General features: G+C 61.6%; 2 protein-coding genes across 5 annotated transcripts; both read right to left on the bottom strand.

Annotated features, from left to right (window-relative positions):
- Positions 1 to 500: 500 nt before the first annotated feature.
- Positions 501 to 8,793, bottom strand: Nr2f6 (nuclear receptor subfamily 2 group F member 6). The gene is made up of 4 exons (XM_006989911.4): positions 7,936 to 8,793; positions 5,041 to 5,135; positions 2,568 to 3,092; positions 501 to 1,160 (listed from the first exon to the last, which is right to left on the bottom strand). The coding sequence occupies exons 1-4, from the start codon at positions 8,214 to 8,216 to the stop codon at positions 889 to 891; spliced, it is 1,173 nt and encodes a 390-aa protein (XP_006989973.1). The 5' UTR covers positions 8,217 to 8,793; the 3' UTR covers positions 501 to 888.
- Positions 8,794 to 11,803: 3,010 nt separating this feature from the next.
- Ushbp1 (USH1 protein network component harmonin binding protein 1) lies at positions 11,804 to 22,906 on the bottom strand. Of its 4 annotated transcripts, none has more exons than XM_076553177.1 (13): positions 22,076 to 22,906; positions 21,402 to 21,560; positions 21,120 to 21,241; positions 20,417 to 20,855; positions 18,216 to 18,335; positions 17,342 to 17,475; positions 17,018 to 17,158; positions 16,561 to 16,719; positions 15,393 to 15,642; positions 13,907 to 14,143; positions 12,673 to 12,758; positions 12,387 to 12,509; positions 11,804 to 12,256 (listed from the first exon to the last, which is right to left on the bottom strand). In XM_076553177.1, exons 2-13 carry the CDS (start codon positions 21,453 to 21,455, stop codon positions 12,079 to 12,081), a joined length of 2,043 nt encoding a protein of 680 aa, XP_076409292.1. In that variant the 5' UTR covers positions 21,456 to 21,560; positions 22,076 to 22,906; the 3' UTR covers positions 11,804 to 12,078. The 4 variants fall into 4 exon arrangements, with proteins under 4 accessions (XP_076409292.1, XP_076409290.1, XP_042118738.1 ...); XM_076553175.1 differs by lacking the exon at positions 22,076 to 22,906 and adding an exon at positions 21,825 to 21,923; XM_042262804.2 differs by lacking the exon at positions 22,076 to 22,906 and adding an exon at positions 21,643 to 21,911.
- Positions 22,907 to 22,916: the final 10 nt, after the last annotated feature.

Below are 22,916 nucleotides of genomic sequence, written 5' to 3'. Positions count from 1 at the left end.
CATCACCACCATAGCTGGGCTACATTCATCACCACACATCAATGCAGTTAAATTCACATTTCAAAGTTCTTTGTGCCAATGTTAGAAAAAGTGATTTATGTTACTTGAGAGAAGAAATTGAACTCAAATTGACCCCAATATAAAAGGTAGATTGAAGCCAGGTGTGGTGGCGCATGCCTTTAATCGGGAGGTAGAGGCAGGTAGATCTCTTGAGTTCGAGGCCAGCCTGGGCTACAGAGTGAGTTCCAGGACAGCCAGGGCTACACAGAGAGACCCTGTCTCAAGAAACAAAAAAATAAAAAGGTAGCTTGATCCCTGAAAACACCGGAGGGCTTCAGGCGTGGCTTGATCCAGCGAGTGCAAAAATGTCTTGGGAAAACTTCTACCAGGGGCTTATCTCTCCACAGGAGGCACGGCTTCCACTCCCCTGGAGCCTGCTGAGTACAGGTTAGACCCTGGGGTTACTTCCCCAGCATGGCAGAAGAAAAGGTAAGACTGAGCAAGTAGGGGAATATCTTTATTATTGGCCATGATTTCGTCATCTCAGAGTGCCCATCATGGGCCATGTATCCAGGGTCCCTCCCGGTCCACAGTACCCTGCCCAGCCGCAGTGGCCCTTCCAGATACCAGCCCCACACCGATCACAGCAGGGTCACCAGCACACTGGCTCCAGACCCTCAGCCCCACGCTAACCAGGGGCTGCCAGGAGGACAAGGCTGAGGCCTGGGAGAGCAAATTCTTTTTGGTTTCAAGATTAATTAAAAAACAAAACAGACAAATATTTCACAGTCTTTTAAAAAAGAATCAGTCTTAGGAGAAAAGCTGGGGCCCTGACCCCAGGGCCCCTGCAAGGTCCCAGCATCCTTGTGTCCTGGAAGGTGTCCATCACTAGCCCGAGCCATAGGGCCAGTTGAAGGTGCTCCCTGAAAGTAGCATGTCTCGGATGAGCGTCTCGATCGGTGTCTTGCCAACCAGGCGCATGAAGAACAGCTGGGAGATGAGGGTCGCTGGCACAGCACGCAAGGCCGGCAGCCGCAGCAGCAGGCGCCCGAAGCGCTGGGGCTGCGATGGGTACTGGGCGCGCACATACTCGGTGAGGGCCACCTGTGCCTTCTCCTGCAGGCTCTCCACATGGGCCGGGTCAGAAAGGCCACAAGCGTCTGCAGGAAGAAGACACCAGTCACCTCTGCGGACGCAGGACGAGAGGCCCACAGGAGGGGTAGGGATGCCCCCGGGGGAAGCAGAGGTGGACCCAGGACACGAATGAGGATATCTAAGCCAGTGTCCACCACAGACAAGCTGTGTAGAACCGAGGGAACAGCCTCAGGGAGCTTTGCCCATGTGCAGAACCCTCAGGGCCACCCCATGGATGGGAGTTACTAAGGGCGGGTCAGATCAGCACTACTGATCTGCCTCTTTGTGGGAGGGGCCTCCAAGCCACGCCTCTAACCCCTTCTGAGCCACGCCCACGGGAAGAGCAGGGCCAGGACATCCCTTTTAAAGTTTTTTCAGGTGGGGAATTAGTATCTGGCTCTGCGGTCCCGGAACTCTCTAGTCTCTTGCCACAGCCCACCGAAAGGCTGAGATGACAGGCCAGCACTACGCCACCAAGCATTCTGACGAGGTCCCGGGGACCAGAGTTACAGGTCCCATCTCGGGATCTCTAACGAGCACTGCCTACGTCACCCCGTCCCTCCCGATCACGGCAAAGGCATGCCATCGCAGTGAGTGGCCCCTGAGGTGTGGCCTAGGGTAGAGCCTAGCTCCTGCCTGCCCGGGCAAGAATGGTCACCATCTATGTCCTCCCACCAAGGGGGCGTGACCCCAGGACAGATGCCGGAGCCCGGGGCAGTTTCAGAGTCCAGTGGCGTACTGTCTGGGTAAGCTGGGGGCAAGATGGGGCAAATCATGGGTAGGACCCGCAGCATGGCCTGTGGCAGATGCAGGGATGTCACCCGTCAAAAGGGTGTGACCCGAGGCAGTGGCCTCTCAGCCTGGCTGGGGACTGGCCCAGGTTGGCTAGCCTCACCTGGGAGGGAAGAGCATGTCCTGGGGCGGAGGCCTGGATCAGTGTGGGGACCATAGCGGGGCTAGGGGCGTGGTCAGTCTGGGGGCGTGGCTTTGGGCTGGACGTGGCTTGGGTCTGGCTGGGAGCCTGGTCTGTGCCAGGGCCGGGGCGCTTAGCGGCGTGGCTTGTCCGTGGGGACGGGCTGCTATCTGGGGCCTGACTGCTTGGATGCGCCCGGGGAGCAAGGAGCCTGTCTGGGGCGTGGCCTGTTGGAGAGGGGCCTGCCTGGGGCGTGGCCTGTGGGAGCAAGGAGCCTGCCTGGGGCGTGGCCTGTGGGAGAGGGGCCTGTCTGGGGCGTGGCCTGTGGGAGCAAGGGGCCTGTCTGGGGCGTGGCCTGTGGGAGAGGAGCCTTCTGGGGCGTGGCCTGTGGGAGCAAGGGGCCTGTCTGGGGCGTGGCCTGTGGGAGCAAGGAGCCTGTCTGGGGCGTGGCCTGTGGGAGAGGGGGCCTGTCTGGGGCGTGGCCTGGCCGGGCCGGAGCAGGCAGGCGGGGCGGGCTCACCAGGCGTGAAGAGCGCGATGGCCTTGAGGCAGCCGTACTCGGCGGCGTCCACCTGCAGGCGGCCCAGCTTGTCCACCTGCTCCTGGAAGGCGCGCACCTGGTCCATGAAGGCCACCGCGCGCTCGGCAGCCATGGGCGCGGCGTGCAGCCCCGCGGCGGCCAGGAGCGGCGCCGTGTGCAGCGGCAGCGCCGCCTGCGCCGCGTTCAGCACGAACAACTCGCTCCAGCTGAGCCGCAGCAGCGCCACCTGGTCGGCGGCCGGCAGCTCGGGGAAGAAGGGCGCGTGGCGGGCCCACTCGACCGTGCTGAACAGCAGGCGCGCCGCCAGCTCGCACACGTTGTCGATGCCCAGCACGGCGCCGCCGCCGCCGAAGCGCCCGGCCGCGGGGTAGGGCTCGGCGCGCAGCAGCTGCGCGATCAGCTCGGACACCGGCGGCCCCGCGAACGGCTCGACGCCCGCCGCGCCGGGGGGACTGCAGGCCGCGGGACCCGGGAGCGCGTGCGGGATTCGGCCGCGCTGCACGGCTGCGGAGACAGGGCGGCGTCAGGCGTCGGTGCGGGAGGGCCACCCCCACCCCGTGTGGCAGCACCGGGCACCAGGCACGCGCTGGCCACCAGGGCCCTGCCTGCTCACGTGGGCGCCCATCCCCAGGATCTCCACCCTCCTCCTGCACCGTGGAGGCCACGTGGGTCAATCACCGGGAACTGGATCTGTTCCTGGCCTCTCCCACCACTCACAACTCCCCAGTGGGACCACATGGCCATAGTGGCATGGTTGTGGTCCCCAAGGGCAGTGGCTGCCATTGTTACCTTTGCCCATGGTGGTGCATACCAGTCATCCCAGCCCTGGAGTATGGAGGCAGGAAGGTCAGGAGTTCAAGGCCAGCCTCAGTACAAAATAATTTTGAGGCCAGCCTGGGATACACGAGACCCTGTTTCAAAAATCACTGAGAAGAGAATCCAATGCTTATCTGAGTCCTCATCACGGACGGGGTGGAAAGGAAACTGAGGCATGGAGGAGCACAGGTATTTTAGCAGGGAGAAGGCAGCCTGGGCATGGAGCCAGGAGGCAGCTAACGAGTGTGCTTTAATGAGCCGACACCTGTCTCCCTGGTGGGTGAACTCCAGGTCAATCCAGCTGGAGCCAGAGCAAGGGATGCAGGGAGCACAGGAAGGGACCCGGCACAGACACGAGGCACGGGCTGGACAAGATCCCCGTTCTCCCTCCGTTCTCGGGAGCTCCGTCCGCTCACAAACTGCAGACACACCCTCACCACTGCTCCCTCATGAGCCCTCCAGGTCCTTTGCCCAGAATGTTCCAAGCCTCAAAAGCCCACCCCTCCCCTGCCCTTGTCTTCTTCCTCCAGTCTAGACCGCTGGAGTTCAAATCCCAGCACCCAGCTGTTCTCTGTGCCTCGGTGTCCTCAAATGCCAAATGCAGCAGATGACCACTAAGCTACGTGTATGAGAATCGACACGACTTTGCTTCTAACAGTGCCTGTCAGGGGTGAAGGGCTGGGTGGTTGGTAAACCCAGCCAAGAGCCATTTATTGAACACCTACTGTGTGTGCCAGACCCTGGAGCAGGCCTGGAGATGTACGGGTGAAGGGTGCCAGTTTCAGAACAAGGTAGACATAAGCCTGTGACCCCAGGAACTAACCCTAAGGACAGGAGGGAGGGCCCGGCCCACATTTGGAAGGAACAGCTGTGCAAAGGCCCTGAGGCAGGAAGGCACTGGGAGCAGGAGTCCTGGTGACAGGCTGGAGATCACAGGCTCTGATTAGAGACCTATCGGGACTCTCCATCTAACCGACAAGTTAGGACAGAGATCCAGGCTGGGCAAGGGGCAGGAGCCACCTTCAAACTTAGAGGGACAGAAGGGCGCCATCAGACAAGGCTGATGATGTTTTCGTTGTGTGTGGATGTCATTTTTTTCTAACCAAGTTTTGCTATGTAGCCCAAGTTGACTTCAATCTGGAGATCCTCCTGCCTCAGCCTCGTAAGTACTGGGATGACAAGCCTGGGCCACTATGCCTGACTCTCCAGTCCAAAGCAGACCTTAAGCAGTGGTCATACTCCGATCCTCAGAAGCCCCACAAGAAAGTGACCAATGTCAAAGCAAGCAACAGGTGGCCTGCTACCCTGGCCTCCCCTCCCTCCCAGCCCAGGCTCCCAACCCTCAGGGCTCTGTGTGGCTGCCCCTGGCTTGCACCTGAATTCTAGAGGGACCTGACAGAATCTGAGGCCCAGGTGTCCAGTGTGTCTGTCCACCCAGGTCCCCTGGGCAGGGGCAGGCAGCTGGGCCTCCCTCAGGCAGCCTTTGGCTGTAATCTGAGTCCTGCCTTCAGCAAACATACAGAGCAGAGAGTCAACAAATTAAAAAAATAAAAATAAAAGTCCTATTGGGAGAGGGAGAAGGAGGTCACTAAGGGGAAGAGCCCAGCTGTGGCCGGCCACACCCATGGCTACTCACCCTCCTTTCGCATGCCCACCCGGAAGCACTTCTTGAGGCGGCAGTACTGACACTGGTTCCGGTGGTGCTGGTCGATCTGACAGTCTCGGTTAGACCTGGGGGCAGAGGCCAGGGTTCCCAGTGACACCCACATCCTCCGTGCCTGTGAACCCTTGGGGATCACCAGGTGGGGCTCCCTAGCCTGTGATGGTAGGAATCGGATTGCAATGGGTGTTGGAGTCTGTCTGAATAAAAGTTCCCCAAGAGCACAGAGGTGGAGAAGCCTCTTCTGGCAGGGGACAAGGTGAGACAGATTTGAAACTCAAAGGATGGAGAGTGAATCCTTTCCATTGTACCTGGTCACCACCAGGCCGAGAGGCAGCTGTAATGGAGTCATCGCCCTGTGTGGCCCCAGCATTACAGCCTGTCATAAGAATGAATGAATGAGAGGCTGGAGAGATGGCTCAATGGTTAAGAGCACTGGCTGCTCTTCCACAGGACCAGGGTTCAATTCCCAGCACCCACATGGCAGCTCACAACGGTCTGTAACTCCAAGATCTGACGCCCTCACACAGACATGCATGCAGGCAAAACACCAATGCACATAAAAGAAAAATAAATCATTTTAAAAAAAGAATGAATAACAGGGCTTTTTCTCCCGAGAACTCCACCCCCACCCCACCCCCACCCCGGTTTCTCCATAAGCCCAGGATTCTTCCTCTGGTCAGCCCTTGGAGAATGCCTTGCCCTGCCCAATCTGGGCACCCAGGAGCATCCAGACACAGAGCAGAAATTCGAGGAAGAAATCAAGCCCAGAGCTGGGCCCTGGCTTCTCCCCCAGCCCGATCCTGTACCAGACACCCGCTGATGCGCTATACAGGGACACCGAGCAGAGGGTACTGGGGGGCTCCAGGGACAGCCTCCAGCCCCAGCAGGGGGGCTCTGGCCAGGGTTAGGAGAGCCCACACCCTGTGGCTTCTAAAGGCCCCAGGAAGGGGCCCAGCTGGGGCAGAGTGAACTCAGACACAGCCAGAACAAAGCCAGCGGCCAGGCGGGAGGTGGAGGATCAGGGCGGCCAGGCGGAACTGGCCAGGCCCTGGGTGGGTGAGCAGGTCTGCTCGGGGAAGGCCTTCTGCCTTGCCTTTCCAACTGCATGATTGGGACAGATTAAATCCCACAAAACGCAGTAAGTTCTTCCAGCTACCGCACCTAAAGCGTATGTGCTTTTCCCAAAGGCATGGCCTAGTTCCAATTGCTGTCCTTGCTTTGTATCCCTGTCGTTTGGGAGGGGGGCGGGGAGGAGCACTGTCCCCTCACGATGCTGTCCAGGCTGCCCTCAGCCTTCTGGGCTCAGGCCATCCTCCTGCTCCAGCCTCCTGAGTGTGACACAACTGCCCAACAGGATCTGAGCAGACCCTGCTCATGCACGGGTCAGGCTCCCTGATGCTCTCAGCCCAGAGCGTCGGGCCCACTTGCTGGCTGGGCTCACCTGACGGTACCACCCCACTGCACCCTCACCTGGGGTTTCCTCTTCTGCCTGCCAGGGCTGTGAGGCCATTTCCTGATGGCCCCCTCCAAAGAGCTGCTGACCCACTCGGGTTCAGGGAGGGACACTGGCCACACAAGGTCACACAAGGTAGGAACCCAGAGAGCAGGTGGGGCCCGAACCTGCCCCAACCCCCTCTATTCTCCCCAAAGACCCAGCCAAACCTAGCAACTCCTTCCAGACTCAAGAATGAGGCCAAAGTCTGGTGGCCCAGTTACAGCTGGAGGAGGGGGGCAAGGCAGGTCCCCACTAAGTCCACACTCTAACACGGTGGCAGCCCCCAACTGAGCGGCCATCAGCCAATAACCTCGGGGGGAACGAAAAAACCAAAAACAAACAAAACCCAACTCCACATTCCACTAACTCCTCATCCCACCAACTGCACATCCCGGCGCCCACAGCTCCACTTGCTAAGCCCATGGGGCCAAGACCCTTACGTTGACCCGGGGCAGCCTACAACTTCTCTGGGGTCAGCTCTGAGCACCCGGGAAACGGGGCTGTCTGCCGGATCCTGGGGGTGCAGAGCCCAGCTTCTGCATGCCTAGACAGAAAGTGGTCTGCAACCTCTGGCCTGAGCACCCAACCTCCTCTCCAAGGGACTTTCTGTCCCTGGCGGCTGCCAGTAAGCAAGGCCACGCCCTGCTGGGCCCCGAAAAGGGGTCGGCATCTCCCACGGGTCTCTCGCTCCTAGAGCGGCCCCAAAGTTTAAAGGCTCGTCCGGGAGCCCCAAGGCTGTACCAGCCCCGGAGTGGGGGGTGCGGTCAATTCCGGTGGCCTTGCTGGCCCTCCGGCGGCGGCTTCCGGTGACCCAGAGCCCATGGGGTGCCCCTCTGATGGACAGGCCCAGGTCCCCATGTTCAGCAGCCCCCCGCCGCCGGCGAGGGCGGCCATCCCCAGCCACCCGGGCGTCCCTCCAGCTGCCCGTGCCGGGGCGACTTTGGAAGTGATATTTGACCCAAGGGCGCGCCGGATCGATCCGCGCGGCCGCAGACAATGGCCCCTGGACGCCGCCAGCCCCGCGATGCGACTTGCACGTCTGACTCCCGCGGGGCACCACGCGTGACGGGCCTCCACGGGAAAGGGGGCCCTGGGGGCTGGAAAGGGGGTCCCCACTCCTGACATCACCCACGAGCCCTCCCCGCGCGGCAGAACCAGCTCTCCAGAGCAGAAGGAGAGGAGCAAAGACCACCTGCGGGGGTGCGGGGGGTGGTGGTGGTGACCTGCACGCATGCATCGCCAACTGTATACCCGATCACAGCCGAAGCCGTGCCCGTGGCCTGGGCGGGGATACGGGTGCGGGAAAGGTCAGCGCCAGGCCCAAGGTGACCGAGCAGGTCCGGGCCGGCCCGGTGGCCGCGCGTGGGGCTCACCGGCAGGTGTAGCTCAGGTTGCGGCGGATGCTGCGCTTGAAGAAACTCTTGCAGCCCTCGCAGGTGAACACGCCGTAGTGCTTGCCGCTGGACTTGTCCCCGCACACCACGCAGTCCACCTGCAGCCCTGGGCGCTCCTCGTCGCCCGGCTCCGCGTCGCTGGCCACCCCGGGAGGCGACGCCGAGTCGTCCTCGGTCGCGCGTGGGTAGCTCCCGCCGGCCTTGTCCACGCCGTTCGTGTCGCCTCCGGGGCCGCCCCAGCCGCTGGTCACCATGGCCATAGCCCCAGGGACGGCGGGGCCGGGGCGCCCCGGGGCGAGTCCGTCCCCTCCGGGCACGCCTGGCGACCCGAGGGGGACCCGGCTACCCCGCGCGCATGCAGCCCGCGCGCTCGGGGGGCTCGGGTCGCACCCCCCGAAAAAAGTTTTTCGGCAACTTCCTGCGGCCGGTCCGCGCGCCCGGCAGGAACTGGTCGGGCCGGTTCCAGGCCAACTTTCCCACGCGTGCCCGCGGCCGACGGGGGCGCGCTAGAGGCGCGGGTCTGGGGCGCCCGGGTCCCGTGGTCCGGAGTCCTGGGGACCCGGTGGGGACGCGCGGGCCATGGCCCGGCCCCGCCGCCCAGGCCAACTTAGGAGCTCGCCATCCGAGGGCGCGCGCGCGCCCCCGAGCCCGGGGGGAAACTTTGGCCGCAAGTTGAGCGGCGAGGGGGGAGGGGCGGCGGGAGCGCGCGCCGGAGCCCGGGAGTCCCGGACGCCGCGCGCGGCCGGCCGCCGCCGCCGAGGTCCCGGCGATAGAGCCGAGTGGGGAGTGCGGCCCGCAGCCTCCCCGGGCTCCTCTCCCCGCCGAGCGCGCGCGCGGCCGGCCTGGGCCTGCGCCTGGGCCCGAGCCTCGGCCTCGCCCTGGTGGCGCTCGCCGCCGGCCCCGCGCTGCGGCCGGCCTGACACCCGCGTTCCATCGGCGCCGGCGGGGGCGGGGCGGGGGCGCGCGGCGCGGCCGGGGGCGGGCGCTCGTTGCCCCGGCGACGGCCGCCCTTATAAGGGCATGGGGTAGCCGCGCGCCGCCCGGAGCCGTGGGCCGGCGAGAGGGCGGGGCGGGGCGCGCGGCTGACCCTCCCCCACGCGGCCGAGCAGCCTTAACCCCTGCGCGCCCTGCCCCGGGCCTGGGCCTGCGCCGCGCGGCTCTCCGCCGCAGCCGCGCCCCCGGGGGGACAGCTGCACCCCGGGCACGCCCCCGCCGCACACGCGCGCGCTCCGCATTGCTCCGCACGGCTGCCAGCTGGAGCCGGCCGCGCCCCCCCCTCCCCGATCCCCAAAGTCCCCGCGGCCGGTCCCGCCCCCGCCCCGCGCGCTCCGCTCCGGTGAACACCTGGTGCCCCGAGTCTGGGGGTGGCGGGGGGGACGCGGCCTCACCAGGCCTGCTGGCCGCGCCGTGAGGTCAAGGGGTCCCCCCCCCCCGTCCTTTCAGGCCTCGGGGCGGGGGGAAGGCAGGGCGCCCGGCGCCCCCGGCGTGGCCTGAGGCGGCCGGAAGGCGTGCCAGCCCCTGGCTGTTGTCCCCGGTCCCCCTTCATTTCCTTTTCTTTCTCTGCTTCATAGAAAGGGCTCGGCTTGGTGACCGGCTGGGCCACAGATGTCTCCCCCGCTCCCAGGAGCCTCCCAGCTGCCGCCACGCCCCTGAGCCTCCCGGGGGCCCCCCCCCAGACCCAAGTTTACTGCAGCAAGCATTTATTAAGCTCCCTTTATATGCAAGGCACCTCCAGGGCAAGCATTTATTAAGCTCCCTTCCCGTTTGAGGCCTAGATGAGGAGCTGAGGCCTGACTCCGGGTCTGTTAACGTTTAACCCATTCACTGGCTGGAAAAGCTCCTCCCGGGGTGACCTTTCACCCCTGAGTCACGGTTCTGCCCGCCAGGCCTGTTCTGCCTCCTGCACATGCCTGGGTCCAGTATGGACACCGGGGCACGCGGCCGGGACTCCCTGTGCGCCCTAACATCCACTCTGCCCCGGAGAGCCTTGTGAAAGTCACCCCACAAGATGAGACCACACGTGGGGGCGTTAAGGGGAGGGTGAGGTGCAGGTTTCTGCCAGCCAGGGGCACCCAGCCCTGTGCCGCGGACCTGCCCAGAGGAGGCTGCAGGATACCATGTGAGGATCCAGACACGGAAAACAGCAAGGACTCGGGTTAAACTCCAGCAGGGACTTCCCAGGGGTCTGATTAGAACCAGCTCTGCTGTAGTGGAAACAAGGCCTGGGTGGGCCCAGAAGATACAATAGTTTTGGGGTCAGAGTTGGTTATTTGGGGTGAGGGCACGGGCCCCAGACTGGCCTGTTCCAGAGTCCTTGGTAGCAGTATCTCGGAGAAACAATGAAAACGGTGTAGGGAAAGACGGCCCTGGAAGGGGGACCGGGTCACAGGAGCCCAAATAAACGGATTTGGGGGGGCTAGTTTAATGGAGAGTGTGGGGTGGGAGAAGTGAGCAGGAGAGTACAGCCCCTGCCCCAGCCTCCCCGCCACCCCCTCACTCTCGGGGCCCAACTGAGGGCGGGCAGGGTCTTGCCACGCCCCCATAACCCCTGCCCGTGGCCCCGAGGTGACATTTGACCTTGTGGCTGCCGAGGACCTGGGGACAAAGACCCTGGTCCCATCTGCCGCTGGGACGTCCGTGGGAACAGCCAGACACTGCGAGCCGCCTGGGAACCGGCCCCCCACCCCGACGGGCGACCTTGGCTGACCACTGACGACCCGGTGGCTAAGGCTCCTCCCCTGGAGGGGGGGAGCAGTGAAAGGAGGGAGCTGCCCCCCCACCCCGCCCCCCACCAGCAAGGTGACCTGCCTCACAGTGAGCCCACGGAGAGTGTGGGGGGCAAACGCGGGTCCCCAGCCCCAGTGACTGCCTCGGTCTCCCTGGGGCACTGTGGCTGTCCCCTGAGGGCAGACAGCTGCTGTTCGGCACACCTGCACAGGTGTGGCCTGCAGGGCCCGCTTGCAGGATAATCCTCCTCTAGGGTTTCAGCCTGGAGGGGACTGCTGGACCCCATCCCAGCCTCCTCGGCGAGGGGTGTGGCCCTGTTACATACACAAAACCTTCCTCCTTCCCCGGGACCCCCTTCCAGAAGCCCTGACCCCCTCTCCCCACAAGCACAGGGTGGCCATGTCTCGATGTCACAGGTGTCCCCACTCAGAGGGTCTCTACCGCAGCTACATTACATGTATTTTTATCATTTTAAATTATGTGTATCTGTGTGCGGACGCCCCAGGAGGCCGGAGGCGCCATCCATCAGACGTGGGTGCTGGGAACTGATCCCTGCTCCTCTACAGCAGCAGTCGGTGCTCTTAGCTGCAGAGCCGTCTCCCCAGCCCCCATGCATTGACTCTTTAGATGCTGTCTCGTGGTCCTGGCTGGCCTTAAACTCACGATGTAGCCGAGGAAAGCCTTGAACCGAGTGCTGGCATTACAGACTTCCCTTTGTATGTGGTGGCCGGGACCGAGCCCAGGGCCTTGCGCATGCGAGGCCGGCACTCTCCCACTTGGTCCCAGCCTCGGTGCTCTACAGAAGCCTCCCACGCGCTTGGAAAGGGCTGTAGATGGGACCCAGGGCCTCCTCCGCACAGGCTGGTGGGATGGGCGGGCAGAGGCCGCTTGAAGGCTTCAAGCGCCCTCAGCACCTGACCTGCTGCCGAGCAACCACCCCGTCCTTTTCTTCTTCTGAATGCAGGTCCTAACGCAGTCTGGGATTCCTCCCCAGCACCCCTGGGAACAGGCCTGCGGATGAGCCCTTCCCGTCTCTGTCCTCCTTTGGGAAGATGCTCTGGCCAAACTCAGCACCTCCTCATAAGGCGGCCTGGCCACACGGAACAAAGGACAGGGCGTGTGATGTCACGACAGGACACTCGGTTTAATTACGCGTATGTGAGTGGATGCGTGTGCGTGCACATGACTTCAGAGCCTGTAGAGTCCAGAAGGGGGCGACAGATCCTCCTAGCTGATGGTCCAGTGCCTGTGGCTGTTGAGGCTGGGAACTGAACCCAGGTCCTCTGCAAGAGCAGCAGACGCTCCTAACCGCTGAGCCGTCTCTCCAGCCTACGACAGGACACTTCATGACGTGGCCGCCACACCTGCGTGTTACACGCGAGCTGGGTCCGGGTCCTACAGGAAGGTCTGGCCTGGCTGGGGAGCCCCCGGCTGCCCCAGGGCTCGGGCTGTGGCTGCCAGCACTGCCAGTTCCTCTGCCTGCTGGGCCTGCATCCGAGCTAGCTGCTGCTCCAACTTCCGGCGTTGCTCTTCCTGCTTCCGGTGGGCTCCTCTGAAGGCCAAGACCAGGGAGCTGCGAGCAGCGGGAGGGGAGATGCCTGGCTGAGACCGGTCCGGTGCGCAGGCCCCGCCGCCCCGCTCAGAAGGGGGGATCCCGAGGCCCGGGGAGAGCCGGAAGGCCTCTAAGAGGGTTCGAGTCGTACCTGTGAGCCTTGCACAGCTCCCGGTTCAGCTCCGCGCTCTGAGCACGTCTGCTCCGGCCCTTCTGAGCCACCTGCTCCAGCTGCCGCCGCAGGGACTGCAGCTGAGCCCGCAGCTCCGCCGCCCTGCAAGGGCACCGTAGACCATCCCAGCCGCTCCCAACCCTCGCCCTCCCTCCCAGCACACCCGCAGACTGCCACCCGCCTCGGCAGTATCTGCTGGATACAGTGCTCCCCACCACACTTGCGTGCGCACCCACCCACCCCCAGCCAGGCCCGAGACACACACCGGGCAAGGGACGCCGACAGTTCCTGGGATAAGGTCTCAGCGTCCCACGCTCTGCCCATCTGGCCACCAGGGAGGGCAGGAGGGCCCTAAGGGAGATGGACGGGAGAGAAGACAGGTGTGTGCTGTGTTCAGTCAGCCCAGGCTGGACATCGAGGGCGCCCAGGTCCCAGTGAGAGCTCTGTGGTTTTTGTTTGTTTTTGGTTTTTCAAAACAGGGTTTCTCGGTGTAGCTTTGGAGCCTGTCCTGGACCTCACTTTGTAGCCCAGGCTGGCCTCGAACTCAGAGACCCGCCTGCCTCTGCCTCCTGAGAGCTGGGATTAAAGGCGTGCGCCACCACCACCCGGCTATTTATGAATGGTGTATGTGCATGCCCAACGCGCCACAGTGTGCATGTGGAGGTCAGAAGACGACTTGTGGGTGTCGGTCCTCTTTCCACTATGTGGGTCCGAGTGTGAAGAACGGGACGCATGCCACCCTCTTCATGAAGTCTGGGGGAGGGGTCCCCCCTTCCTGAGGCCTGACTCAGGCACTGCACTTCAGGCCCTAAGTGACTGGGCTTCCTCACTAGCTACCAAAGCTCCCTCCACCACGGGCTGACCCCACACCCCTCTCTCCCATCCCCCTCCTCCTTCAGGGAGCTGCGAGTTACAGCTTGCCAGCGCTGGGGTTTTCCTTTCAAATTCTAATAAATTGAGCCTCTGTTAGCTACGTTCTTACATTATTAATGAGGCTAAGAGCCCCCAAAGGGACCCTGGTTCCCCAGCTCTGCGAAGGCACCCCAAGCTTTCTAGTAACCCTTCTCTTAGGATTTCTAATTTTTTAAAGATTTATTTATTTTCATTTTCTGGGTATGGGTGTGTGCAAGCCTGGACCACGTGCCCACAGTCCAGAACCGGGCGTTGGATGGTGGTGAACACCGCGTGGGTGCTGGGAATCCAGCCTGGGTCCTCGTCAAAAGCAGCCCGTGCGCTTAACGCCTGAGCCATGCTGTAGCTCCACACACCCCGCCCCCTTCAATTCTTTGGTTAGAAGACCCTGTACCCCTGGGGATTCAGCCTGGGTCCTCATCAAAAGCAGCCCGTGCGCTTAACGCCTGAGCCATGCTCCAGCTCCACACACCCCGCCCCCTTTAATTCTGTGGTTAGAAGACCCGTACCCCTGGGGATTCAGCTGGGGGCCGCAGCAAGGGCCTTGACCACCACTTGTTCTTGGGGCAGGAGGCTGGGCGGGGTACCTGGCGCTGCTGGGGCTCCTCCTCCTGGTCCTCCTCCTCCTCTTCGCTGCTCGGGTCCTCGCTGCTGCCTCTGCTGCTGCCGCCGGCGCCCGCCAGGTGAGCCTGCTCCCAGCGAAGCTGCTGCAGCAGCAGCAGGTGGGCGGGGCCCTGGGCCCGCAGCGCCGCCTCCCGCAGCTCCAGCCCGCGCTTCTCCCGCCGCGCCAGCTGCAGCCGCAGCACCAGGTCCGCCAGACTGTCCTGCGGGGTGCGGGGTGGGGGACGAGAGTCAGCTCCGGGGGTGCCCACGGAGGCCGGGAAAACACCCCGACCACCGCCGGGAAGTGACATTGTGGAAGCGTCTAGAATTTCTCAGACCTCACATCTTTTTCTTTATTGTTTGAAATTTACTCTATGGCAGGCAGGCAGGCAGAGCCGTGCAGACCTTATCCCAGCACTTGAGGCAGGCGGATCTCTGTGAGTTCAAGCCCAGCCTGGTCTACAGAGTGAGTTTCAGGTAGCCAGGGCTGGAGTGGCCGTTTGCACACCAGTGCAATGCTGCAAGAGGCCCGGAAGAGGGCGTCAGAGCCCCCGGAGCTAGAGTCGAACGTCTGTGAGCTGCCATGTGGGTGCTGGGATCTGAACGCGGATCCTCTAAGAGAGCAGCCTGCACTCATAACCACTGAGCCGTCTCTCCAGTCCAATTCTCATATCTCAAATCTTTGCTTATTTCACATTTCTGAGACCTGGTGTCACCATGGAGCTCAGTCTTAAGGGCTGGGCTGCAAAGTCCTGATCCTCCTGTCTCAGCACCCCATGCTGGGATTACAGGTGTGTGCTTCACACCACCAGGTCTGCTTCCCTTTTATAGAAGGGGGGGGGGGAGCAAGAGGGTTCTCATTGGCGCTAGCAAGTGCTGTACTACTGAGCCACCCTGCCCCCAGCCCCTGGAACTCTTGGCCCTGGCTGAAGCCCTGCATCTCCTGCATCTCCTGTGCAAAGAGGCTGTTGGGAAAGTGGCTTGCAACGGCCGATCTTGGCTGTCAACTTGATGGGATCTAAAATCACCCCAACCCCGTGGACGTGCCTGAGAGGGAGTATCTAAATTAGAGTGACAGGGGTAGGGAGGACCCGTACCCCTGGGCTGGGGTGCTGGGGTGCATGCATCTCTCTCTCTGCTCCCTAAATGCAGATGTAATGTGACCAGCAGCCTCAGGCTCAGACAGTCACGACTTGATGGACTGCACCCTGGAACTGTCAGTCAAGATGGAACAAATCTTCCTTCCTGAAATTGTCCCCGTCAGGGATTTCATCAGAGCAACACAAAGATAACTTGTAGAATCTTATGGAAAACCTAATCAGGAGGAGGAACTCCTATGCATTCCCCAAAGCCTCAACTCCAGCTTTCTTTCCTGTAAGAAACCAGCTGCCCCTCCAAGGGAAACCCTGATTGCCTCTGATCTCCAATGACATCATCAAGGGCGCTGTGAGAGCGTCAGCACATTCCTACCCGAGTGGCCACCAGGTCCTGCTGGATCTGAGACTTCTCCAGCCGGGGCAGAGCTGGGCCAGGCTGTATCTCCAGGACGGCCTGTACGGTCGCTTCCGCGTGAGGCATGGTGGGCCTGGGTGTGGGGGCAGGGCAGAGTGCTGGGGGGATCTTCACCAGGGCCCAGCGTGCCCGGAGACGCTGGATGTAGCCATGGAGCTCAGCAGCCAGTTCCTGTGGTGTAGGCTTGTCCACGCTGCTCCCCTCTGGGCTGCAGGAGACAGGAAGCAGACCCATGCTACACAGCCCTTCCCAAGGCACAGCCCCGGGGAGCCACCACGGCCCTGTGCCGGCTGGGCAGGCTTCCAGCAAGACAAGATGGCCCGTGCTGGGCCTCGGTCCATAGAGAGCTTGCCTAGCATGCCTGAGGCTCCATCCCTGGCACCTATACACATCCCAACTCCCAGGGATGGAGGCAGGAGGGTCAGGCGTTCAAGGTCATTCTCAGATACATAGCAAGCTGGTGGAGCCTGGTGGTAACTAGGCCACCGGGGGAGTCTGAATTCCATGGTGCGGTGTATGCACACAGCCCGCACTGGACACCGAGGCCGCCGAGACTGCAGTGCTGGAGCTCACGGGCCCTGCGATGGACAGGACCGAGAAGTGACTGCTGACCCTGCCAGGTCCACACGGGCCTTTGCCAGAGCCTCCTTCCTTTGGGGCTACACCGTGCCCTGGACACTCCCTGTAGCTCTGCCCTCTACTTCCTGTTGCCACGGTGGATTGACACCTCTGAAGCCATAAACCAAAAATTAATCATGTTTCTCTTCACCGATCACCTTTCCCAGCTTTAGAGGTTGAAACCGGGGTCTATGCATCTATCTGAGGCAACTTGGTGCTCTGTGTGTGTATTTGGCGTCGTATGTATTTATTTGAGACAGGGTCTCACTGTGTAGCTCAGGCTGGCCTAGAATCTGCTATGCAGACCAGGCTGGCCTTGAACTCCTCAGACTCTGCCTCCTGAGTGCTGGGATCAAAGGCTTGAGTCCCCACACCTGGTGTCAGCCAACATGAACTCGGTACCGCCCTGGGCAGCGACAGGGACAGGGACATTAAACCCCCAGAGGCAGCAGGCTCTGGGGCGCGCCCCCCTCGTGGAGCGGCCTAGCTCCTGTGCTTCCGTCGGTACCTGGGCCGGGGCGTCTCTCCTTCCGTGGCCACTTCCTTCTCCACCAGTAGCTTCGAGGCCTCCTCCTCGGCAGCCTGCAGGGCACTCTCGGTGGCTTCAGCTCCTGGGCTAGCCGTCCTCAGGGCCAGCAGCACCCGGTACGCCTCCTCGCAATCCTCACTGCGGGACGGGATCTGAGCGCTTCAACACTCAGCCCCAGCCCAGTAAGAGGCAGGCGGAGCTCTGTGAGTCCCAGGCCAGCCTGGGCTACAAGAGCAAGTTCCAGGCCAGCCTGGGCTACACGGCGAGACCCCGTCTCCAATAAATACACAACAAACCACAGAAAGACAGCCCCCACCCGGCCCACTTTATGAGTCAGACGCCTTCGGAAGGTTCCATGTCCTGCACACAGGGCCACCCTGGCATGCACCCCCCGCCCCAGCCGCCACCACCGCCGCCATGGGTATTGGGCACAGACCTGTACTGCAGGGCCAGGTGCAGGGCCGTGGCCTCAGCTTCCCGCTGGCCCAGCTGCATGCTCAGGCTCTCGCAGCGGCCCTTGTAGCCCTGGAGCACAGCCAGCAGGAGGCGGTTGAAGCACTTGAGCTTCTCGATGCTCCTGCCTCAGAGGGCGGGCAACGGGGAAGGTGAGTGAGGCCGGGCTAGAGCCAGGCTCCTTCCTGCCCCCCCCCCCCCCCCCCCCCCCCGGCAGCCGAGCCCAGGCTCCTTCCTGCCACCCCGGCACCCAGGGCAGGAGCCACGGTGCCCTTAAAAGCTCAGCGGCTGTCACTCAGCCACTCACCCCTGGAGCTGCCCCATCTGGTCTTCCATGAGGCGCCTCTCACGGGTTGGACGCGGTGTGGAAAGGCACCCAAAGGTCGGGGTGCTGGAGTCACTCCGGAGGCGTCGGAGAAGGGGGTGAGCCAAGGGGGCGTCCTGCCGGGAGGACATGAGTGACTTGATTTACTCATCTTCCTCCCCTTTTTCAGGGCTGGGACCGGGACCGGGGCCTTGGGACATGGTATACGTCTGCGGCACAGCTGTGGCTTTGGTTGTGGTTTGGGAGACTGTGGATGCACACCTGTGGGGTGATGCACACATGTGTGCCTGTGTGTGCCATGACACACGAATGGATGTCAGAGACACCGTGTGGGAGCCAGTTCTCATCGGCTTGGCGGCAGGTCCCCTTCTCAGCTGAGCCTCCCACCAATGCTTACTGTTTTATATAGAGACAGGGTCTTGGTAAATTACTGTCACCATCCTGTGTCTCAGGGCCCTAAGCAGCGGGGGTGACTGGTGGCTGTGGTGACTGTGGTGAGGAGGTAAACAATCCAACAGCCCCAGGGAGTCCCTGGACCTGAGCGGATCCACGCGGCCCCTCCCCGCTGAGGACCCAGGACTGAGCTGCAAAGACTGGAGACCGGGCAGACCAGGGTCACCAGGGCGGACACTCTCCAGCCTGCAGGCTGTGCAGCTCCAGGCTCCCAGCCCTGTGAGCTGCACCCAGGCCGGGGTGGGCCTTGGTGACGCTGCTGTCTGAGTCGTCTCTGCTCCTGAGAACCCCCACCCCATCCCTCCTGGGGAGACGCAGTCACACAACACTTGGGGACCCCGTGAAGCCCAGACGGAAGCTCACCCCACACTGGGAAGGCAGAGGACACTGGCCCCGGGCTTACCTGCGGTGCCCAGGGCTCCCCTTCCGCCTCGGAGCCGCTGGAGTTGCTGTGTGCGCGCCCTGCCCTGCGGAGCCCCGGCGGGTCCTCCAGCCGCGGTAGGGAGTCCTCCAGGTCCCGCACCTGCCGGTGGGGGTCAGGCTGCAGCCTCCATGTCCACACAGGTGTCAGGGCAGGAGCCCAGCAAACCCCGTCCAGTGACCTGGGCCAGGTCCCCGGCAGCTACCGGCAGGGGGGTGGGAAGCGGGGGCAGCCCCACTTTTTTTGGATTTATTTATTTTTATCATTTCGTGTGCATGGGTGCTTTGCCGGCACGTCTGTCTGTGTGAGGTGTTGAGTCCCTGGGAACTGGAGTCACAGGCAGTTGTGACCTGAACTCAGGTCCTCTGGAAGAGCAGCCAGTGCCCCTAACCACTGGGCCATCTCTCCATCCCCTGACGTTTTTCCTTTCTAAATTTTTTTTAGGAGACTCAGTGTTTCCCTGAGTCGTCTGGATCTCCCCAACTCAAGCCATCCTCCTGTCTCAGCTTTCCACGTCGCTGGGATTTCAAGTGCGCACCGCCACACTCAGCGAGGAGAATTTCGTTTTTACGCTGGTGAGCGGAGTCTCTGCGAGCTGAGGGCCGCGCCCGCCCCCAGCGCCAGAGGACTCTGGGGTGGGCTCTGTGTGGCCCTGGCCCCCTCCTCTGTTCTTACTTCTGTTTTTGAGACAATGTTTGCCTATCTTGTTCAAGCTAGTGCCAAACTGTGATCCTCCTGCCTCAGGCTCTGGAGTCCTTAGTATCACAGGCTCGTCCCACCCCATCTGGGTTTGACATCACCATCATCTGCCCGCTCCTGGTCACCTCCACCAGGCCTCGTCCCACCCCGTCTGGGTTTGCCATCACCCATCATCTGCCCGTTCCTGGTCACCTCCACCAGGCCTCGTCCCACCCCGTCTGGGTTTGCCATCACCCATCACCTGCCCACTCCTGGTCACCTCCACCAGGCCCTCTGCGCCTGGACCACTGCCGTCGACCCCCCCAACCCCCCAGGGTCGTGCGCCACTGCCAGGCTGTTCCTCTCCCGGCCAGCAGAGGGAGCGAGGGAGCAGCGGCGGCCGCAGGTCCCGTCACCTCGGAACCCAGACCCCTCTGCGGCCCCACCACACACCGAGCTCAGCTCTAAGTCCTGCACACGGGGGTGGTGCTCACTCGCCTTCACCCCCCCCAACTCCCCTCTGGCCACAGTGACCTCAGGGCGTGTGTCACTCTGACATCAGCTAGAGTCCTTCGGGAAGAGGAGATCCCAGTTGAGGAAAAGCTTCCCCCAGACGGACCTGTGGACATTTTCGTGATGGATGACCGATGAGGGAGGGCCCAGCTCACTGGGGGTGGGGCCATCCCTGGGCAGGTGGTCCTGGGTTCCACAAGAAAGCAGCTGTGCAAGCCATGAAGAGCAAGCCGGTGAGCCATGGCCTCTGCATCAGCTCCGCCTCCAGGTCCCTGCCGTGGGTTCTCACCCCAGCTTCCCTCAGTGATGCAGTGTGGCCTGAGAGTTTTAAGATGAAAAAAACCTCTTCCTCCCCAATTGCTTTTAGTTGTAGTGTTTTATCATGACAATGTGTGTATGTGTGTGTGTGTGTGTGTGCGCGCGCGTATGTGTGTGTGTGGTGTGTGTGTGTGTGTGTGTGTGTGTGTGTGTGCGCGTGCGTGTGTCTGGTGCCCAAGGCCTCACACACTCTAGGCAAGGCCTCTACCACTGAGGTACTCTGAACCTTTAAAGAAACAAACAGGGGGTGGGGGTGGTTGGGGATTTAGTTCAGTGGTAGAGCGCTTGCCTAGCAAGTGCAAGGCCCTGGGTTCAGTCCTCAACTTGAAAAAACAACAACAACAACAACAAAAAACGGAAAAAAAAATTGACCCAGGGTCTGCTACCCAGGCTGGCCTTGAACTCAATCTACAGCGGAGAATGACCTTGGTCTTGGCCAGGCGCCCTCTGACTTGAGATTGTCTGTCCTCAGCTTCTGGAGTGCGGAGATCATGGGGTGCTCCCTGCCTGGCTTCCTTCTGACTTCAGTCTGGGCCTCCATCCCCTCTTGCCCTGTCTTCCTTGCTCACTTCTCCGGCACGTCTATCCGTCCCTGCTCCGCATGGGTTTGCTGAATGAATACATGTGGGTATGTTCCCGAGGCATGATCGGCCCCTCCCCGGTCACCAGCTCACCTGTCTCTGCAGAGCCTCCTTCTCTGCCTGGGCATCCTGCAGGGATGCGTGAGTCCAAGCCAACTCCTCCTCCCGGCTGCCCAGGGCTAGCCGCAGCCAGGCGTTCCTCTCTATGAGGCGGGCTGCCTCCTGCTGTCCCGGCAAGCCGGCTTCTTCCTGACCACCAAAGGCCCCCGGTGGCCCCTGCTCTCTGTCTTCTCCTTCCACTGGCCTTGGAAAGCTTAGGGAGCGGTGGCGCCAGGCTGCCACAGTGGCCTCTAGGGAGCTCAGCCTGCTCTCCAGGGTCTCAAACACACTGGGTACTGATGTCTCGGGAGGGCTATGACCCAGCGGGGCTGCCGGTGGGGTCTGGTGGCCTTCGGCCTCAGGCTGACACCGTTCTTCTTCTGGCTTCACGACTAGGGCCCCGTGAAATCCCACGCCACAGTCATCCTCGGGCCTGCGAAGACAACCCGAGAACCCCAGCCACTTGAGGCTTAGCATGGACTTTGAGCCTAGACCTCAAGGTCCCTGGGAAGGGTGAGCAGGCAGGGAGCTTCATGGAAGAGGAGGAAGAGAAGGAAGAAGATGGAGGAGGGCAGAGGAGGCAATGGGAAGCTAAGGCAGAAGTGTGTGTGTGTGTGTGTGTGTGTGTGTGTGTGTGTGTGTGAGCTTTGTGAGGGACACCTGCTGGAATAGGAAGTTCGCACTAAATCTGTCCTACCGGTTCCCTGGGCTCTGCAGGTTAGGACCGAGGTGTTCCTGAAGCAGCCCAGGTTTGGCCTCGAAGCTCCCATGGGTGGCCTCCACCTCCTCCGAACTCTCAGCCACAGGATCCAGCTCCCCCTGCAAAGGACCGGCCCGGCAGGCTCTCAGCCACCAGGTCCAGGTGCCCCTGAGAATGACTGACCCCTCTCCCCCCACTGCAGGTTCCGAGCCCAGGAGGCCTGGGCTCCAGGATCCCTGGAGCTGGGAGCTGGGTGCGGCAGGAAGAGGGGCAACTTACGGGTGGAGGATGCCTCCCTCGACGGCTTCGGGGCCGCGTGGCCCGGGCACTCATCACCTCTTTCACCCCCTGATCACAGACGGTTCTCAGATCTTCCCTTTGTTGCCCTGGGTCCTTAGGTTTTTTTCCGAAGCAGGAGTTTTGGGTCAGCTGTGTTGACTGAACACATTTGAATATTTGACTACCTCGGCCGATGGCACCCCTACTTGTCCATTTGCCCAACCTCTCGCCCCTTCTCTACCTGGCAATCCTCTCCTCTCAGCTGCCTGAATGCATTTCTTATCTGTGTTCCCCTCTCTCCGCCATGGAGGTGTGGGACAAGGACCCCAAGAGTCCCCTTTCCTCCCAGGACGCTCCGAGCACCAAACTCCCTCTCCCTGGGTGGGGTGGGGCGTTCCGGCCCTCTGCTCTGCTCCAGAGCACCTTGGGAAAGGCCTGAGCTCCTGGGCACATCTCAGGTCACCCTGGCCATTGGCCGCTGAGGCTACGCTGGCCAAGGCTGGCCTGGGAGGAGCTGAGAAACAGGAAGCCCCCTGCCCTGGTCACATGGACAGTTATTGTCTTGTTTCCTTCTCCAGGATGTCAGCTTCCTCCAAAACGGGGGCAGGATGGAGGACCTGGACCCTTGTCCCACTCCAAGATATCAGCCCCACCACCCCCATCCCAGCCCAAACCTGTATGTAGTCTCTCCATTTCCATTTCAGGTTTTCTCAGTGTCCCCGTGTTCACTGGGGCTCACTCCACTGTAAGGTCTTTTTTTTTTCCTTTATTATTTTTATTTTTGTGTGTTTCTAAAACAAAAACAAAAAGCCTGTAGGAGTGGGCTCCAGCATTGGAATATAATTTTACTTTCCATTACTTGCTTTATTTGTTTGTGTCTGTGGGTGGGTAAGCCACACGCGCTTGTGGGAATCGGTTCTCTCTTTCCACCATGCAGGATCGAGCTCAGGTCTTCAGGCTTGGCGGTTCCTGCACCCGTTCACCGGCGATGTTTCCCTTCAATGAGACTGACTGCTGCTCCAATGGAGCACTGCTTGTCGGCGTCAGGCGGCTCCCGTGGCACAGTGAGCCTTGTCCGCAGGGTGTCTGCTGGCTTCTCTTTTTACTTTTTCTTTCCATTTTGGTTTTTAGATGGGTCTCCTATAGCCCAGGCTAGCCTAAACACCCGATCTTCGTCTTCTGACCTCTGGATGGCAGGTGGGCACCACCATGCGCATCGCGATAGTATTGGATGAATGCCAACATGTGTGAAATAAGGAGCAGAAATAATAACTGAGCCTGCCTACCCCGTCAATCATCAATAAGCCCCGCCCAGGTCGGTCTTTTCCATCACAGCAGAAGCCTTGACAGCTGTGGTCTGCTTAAGCCAGAGCTACAAGCTCCGCCCAATCGTGCTTCAGTCAACATCGGGTCACACTTCTCCCCATTTCAGCCCTACTCCTGCCAGTTAAACTCTAAGCCACACCTCCAGGGGCGCCGCAGCCTATCAGCCATCGAACTACATTTCCCAGAAGG

Source organism: Peromyscus maniculatus, chromosome 17, assembly GCF_049852395.1.
Source record: "Peromyscus maniculatus bairdii isolate BWxNUB_F1_BW_parent chromosome 17, HU_Pman_BW_mat_3.1, whole genome shotgun sequence".
Classification (NCBI taxonomy): Eukaryota; Metazoa; Chordata; class Mammalia; order Rodentia; family Cricetidae; genus Peromyscus; species Peromyscus maniculatus.
The sequence above is the reverse complement of the archived record's forward strand: the minus strand, read 5'-3'. Positions and strand labels throughout refer to the sequence as shown.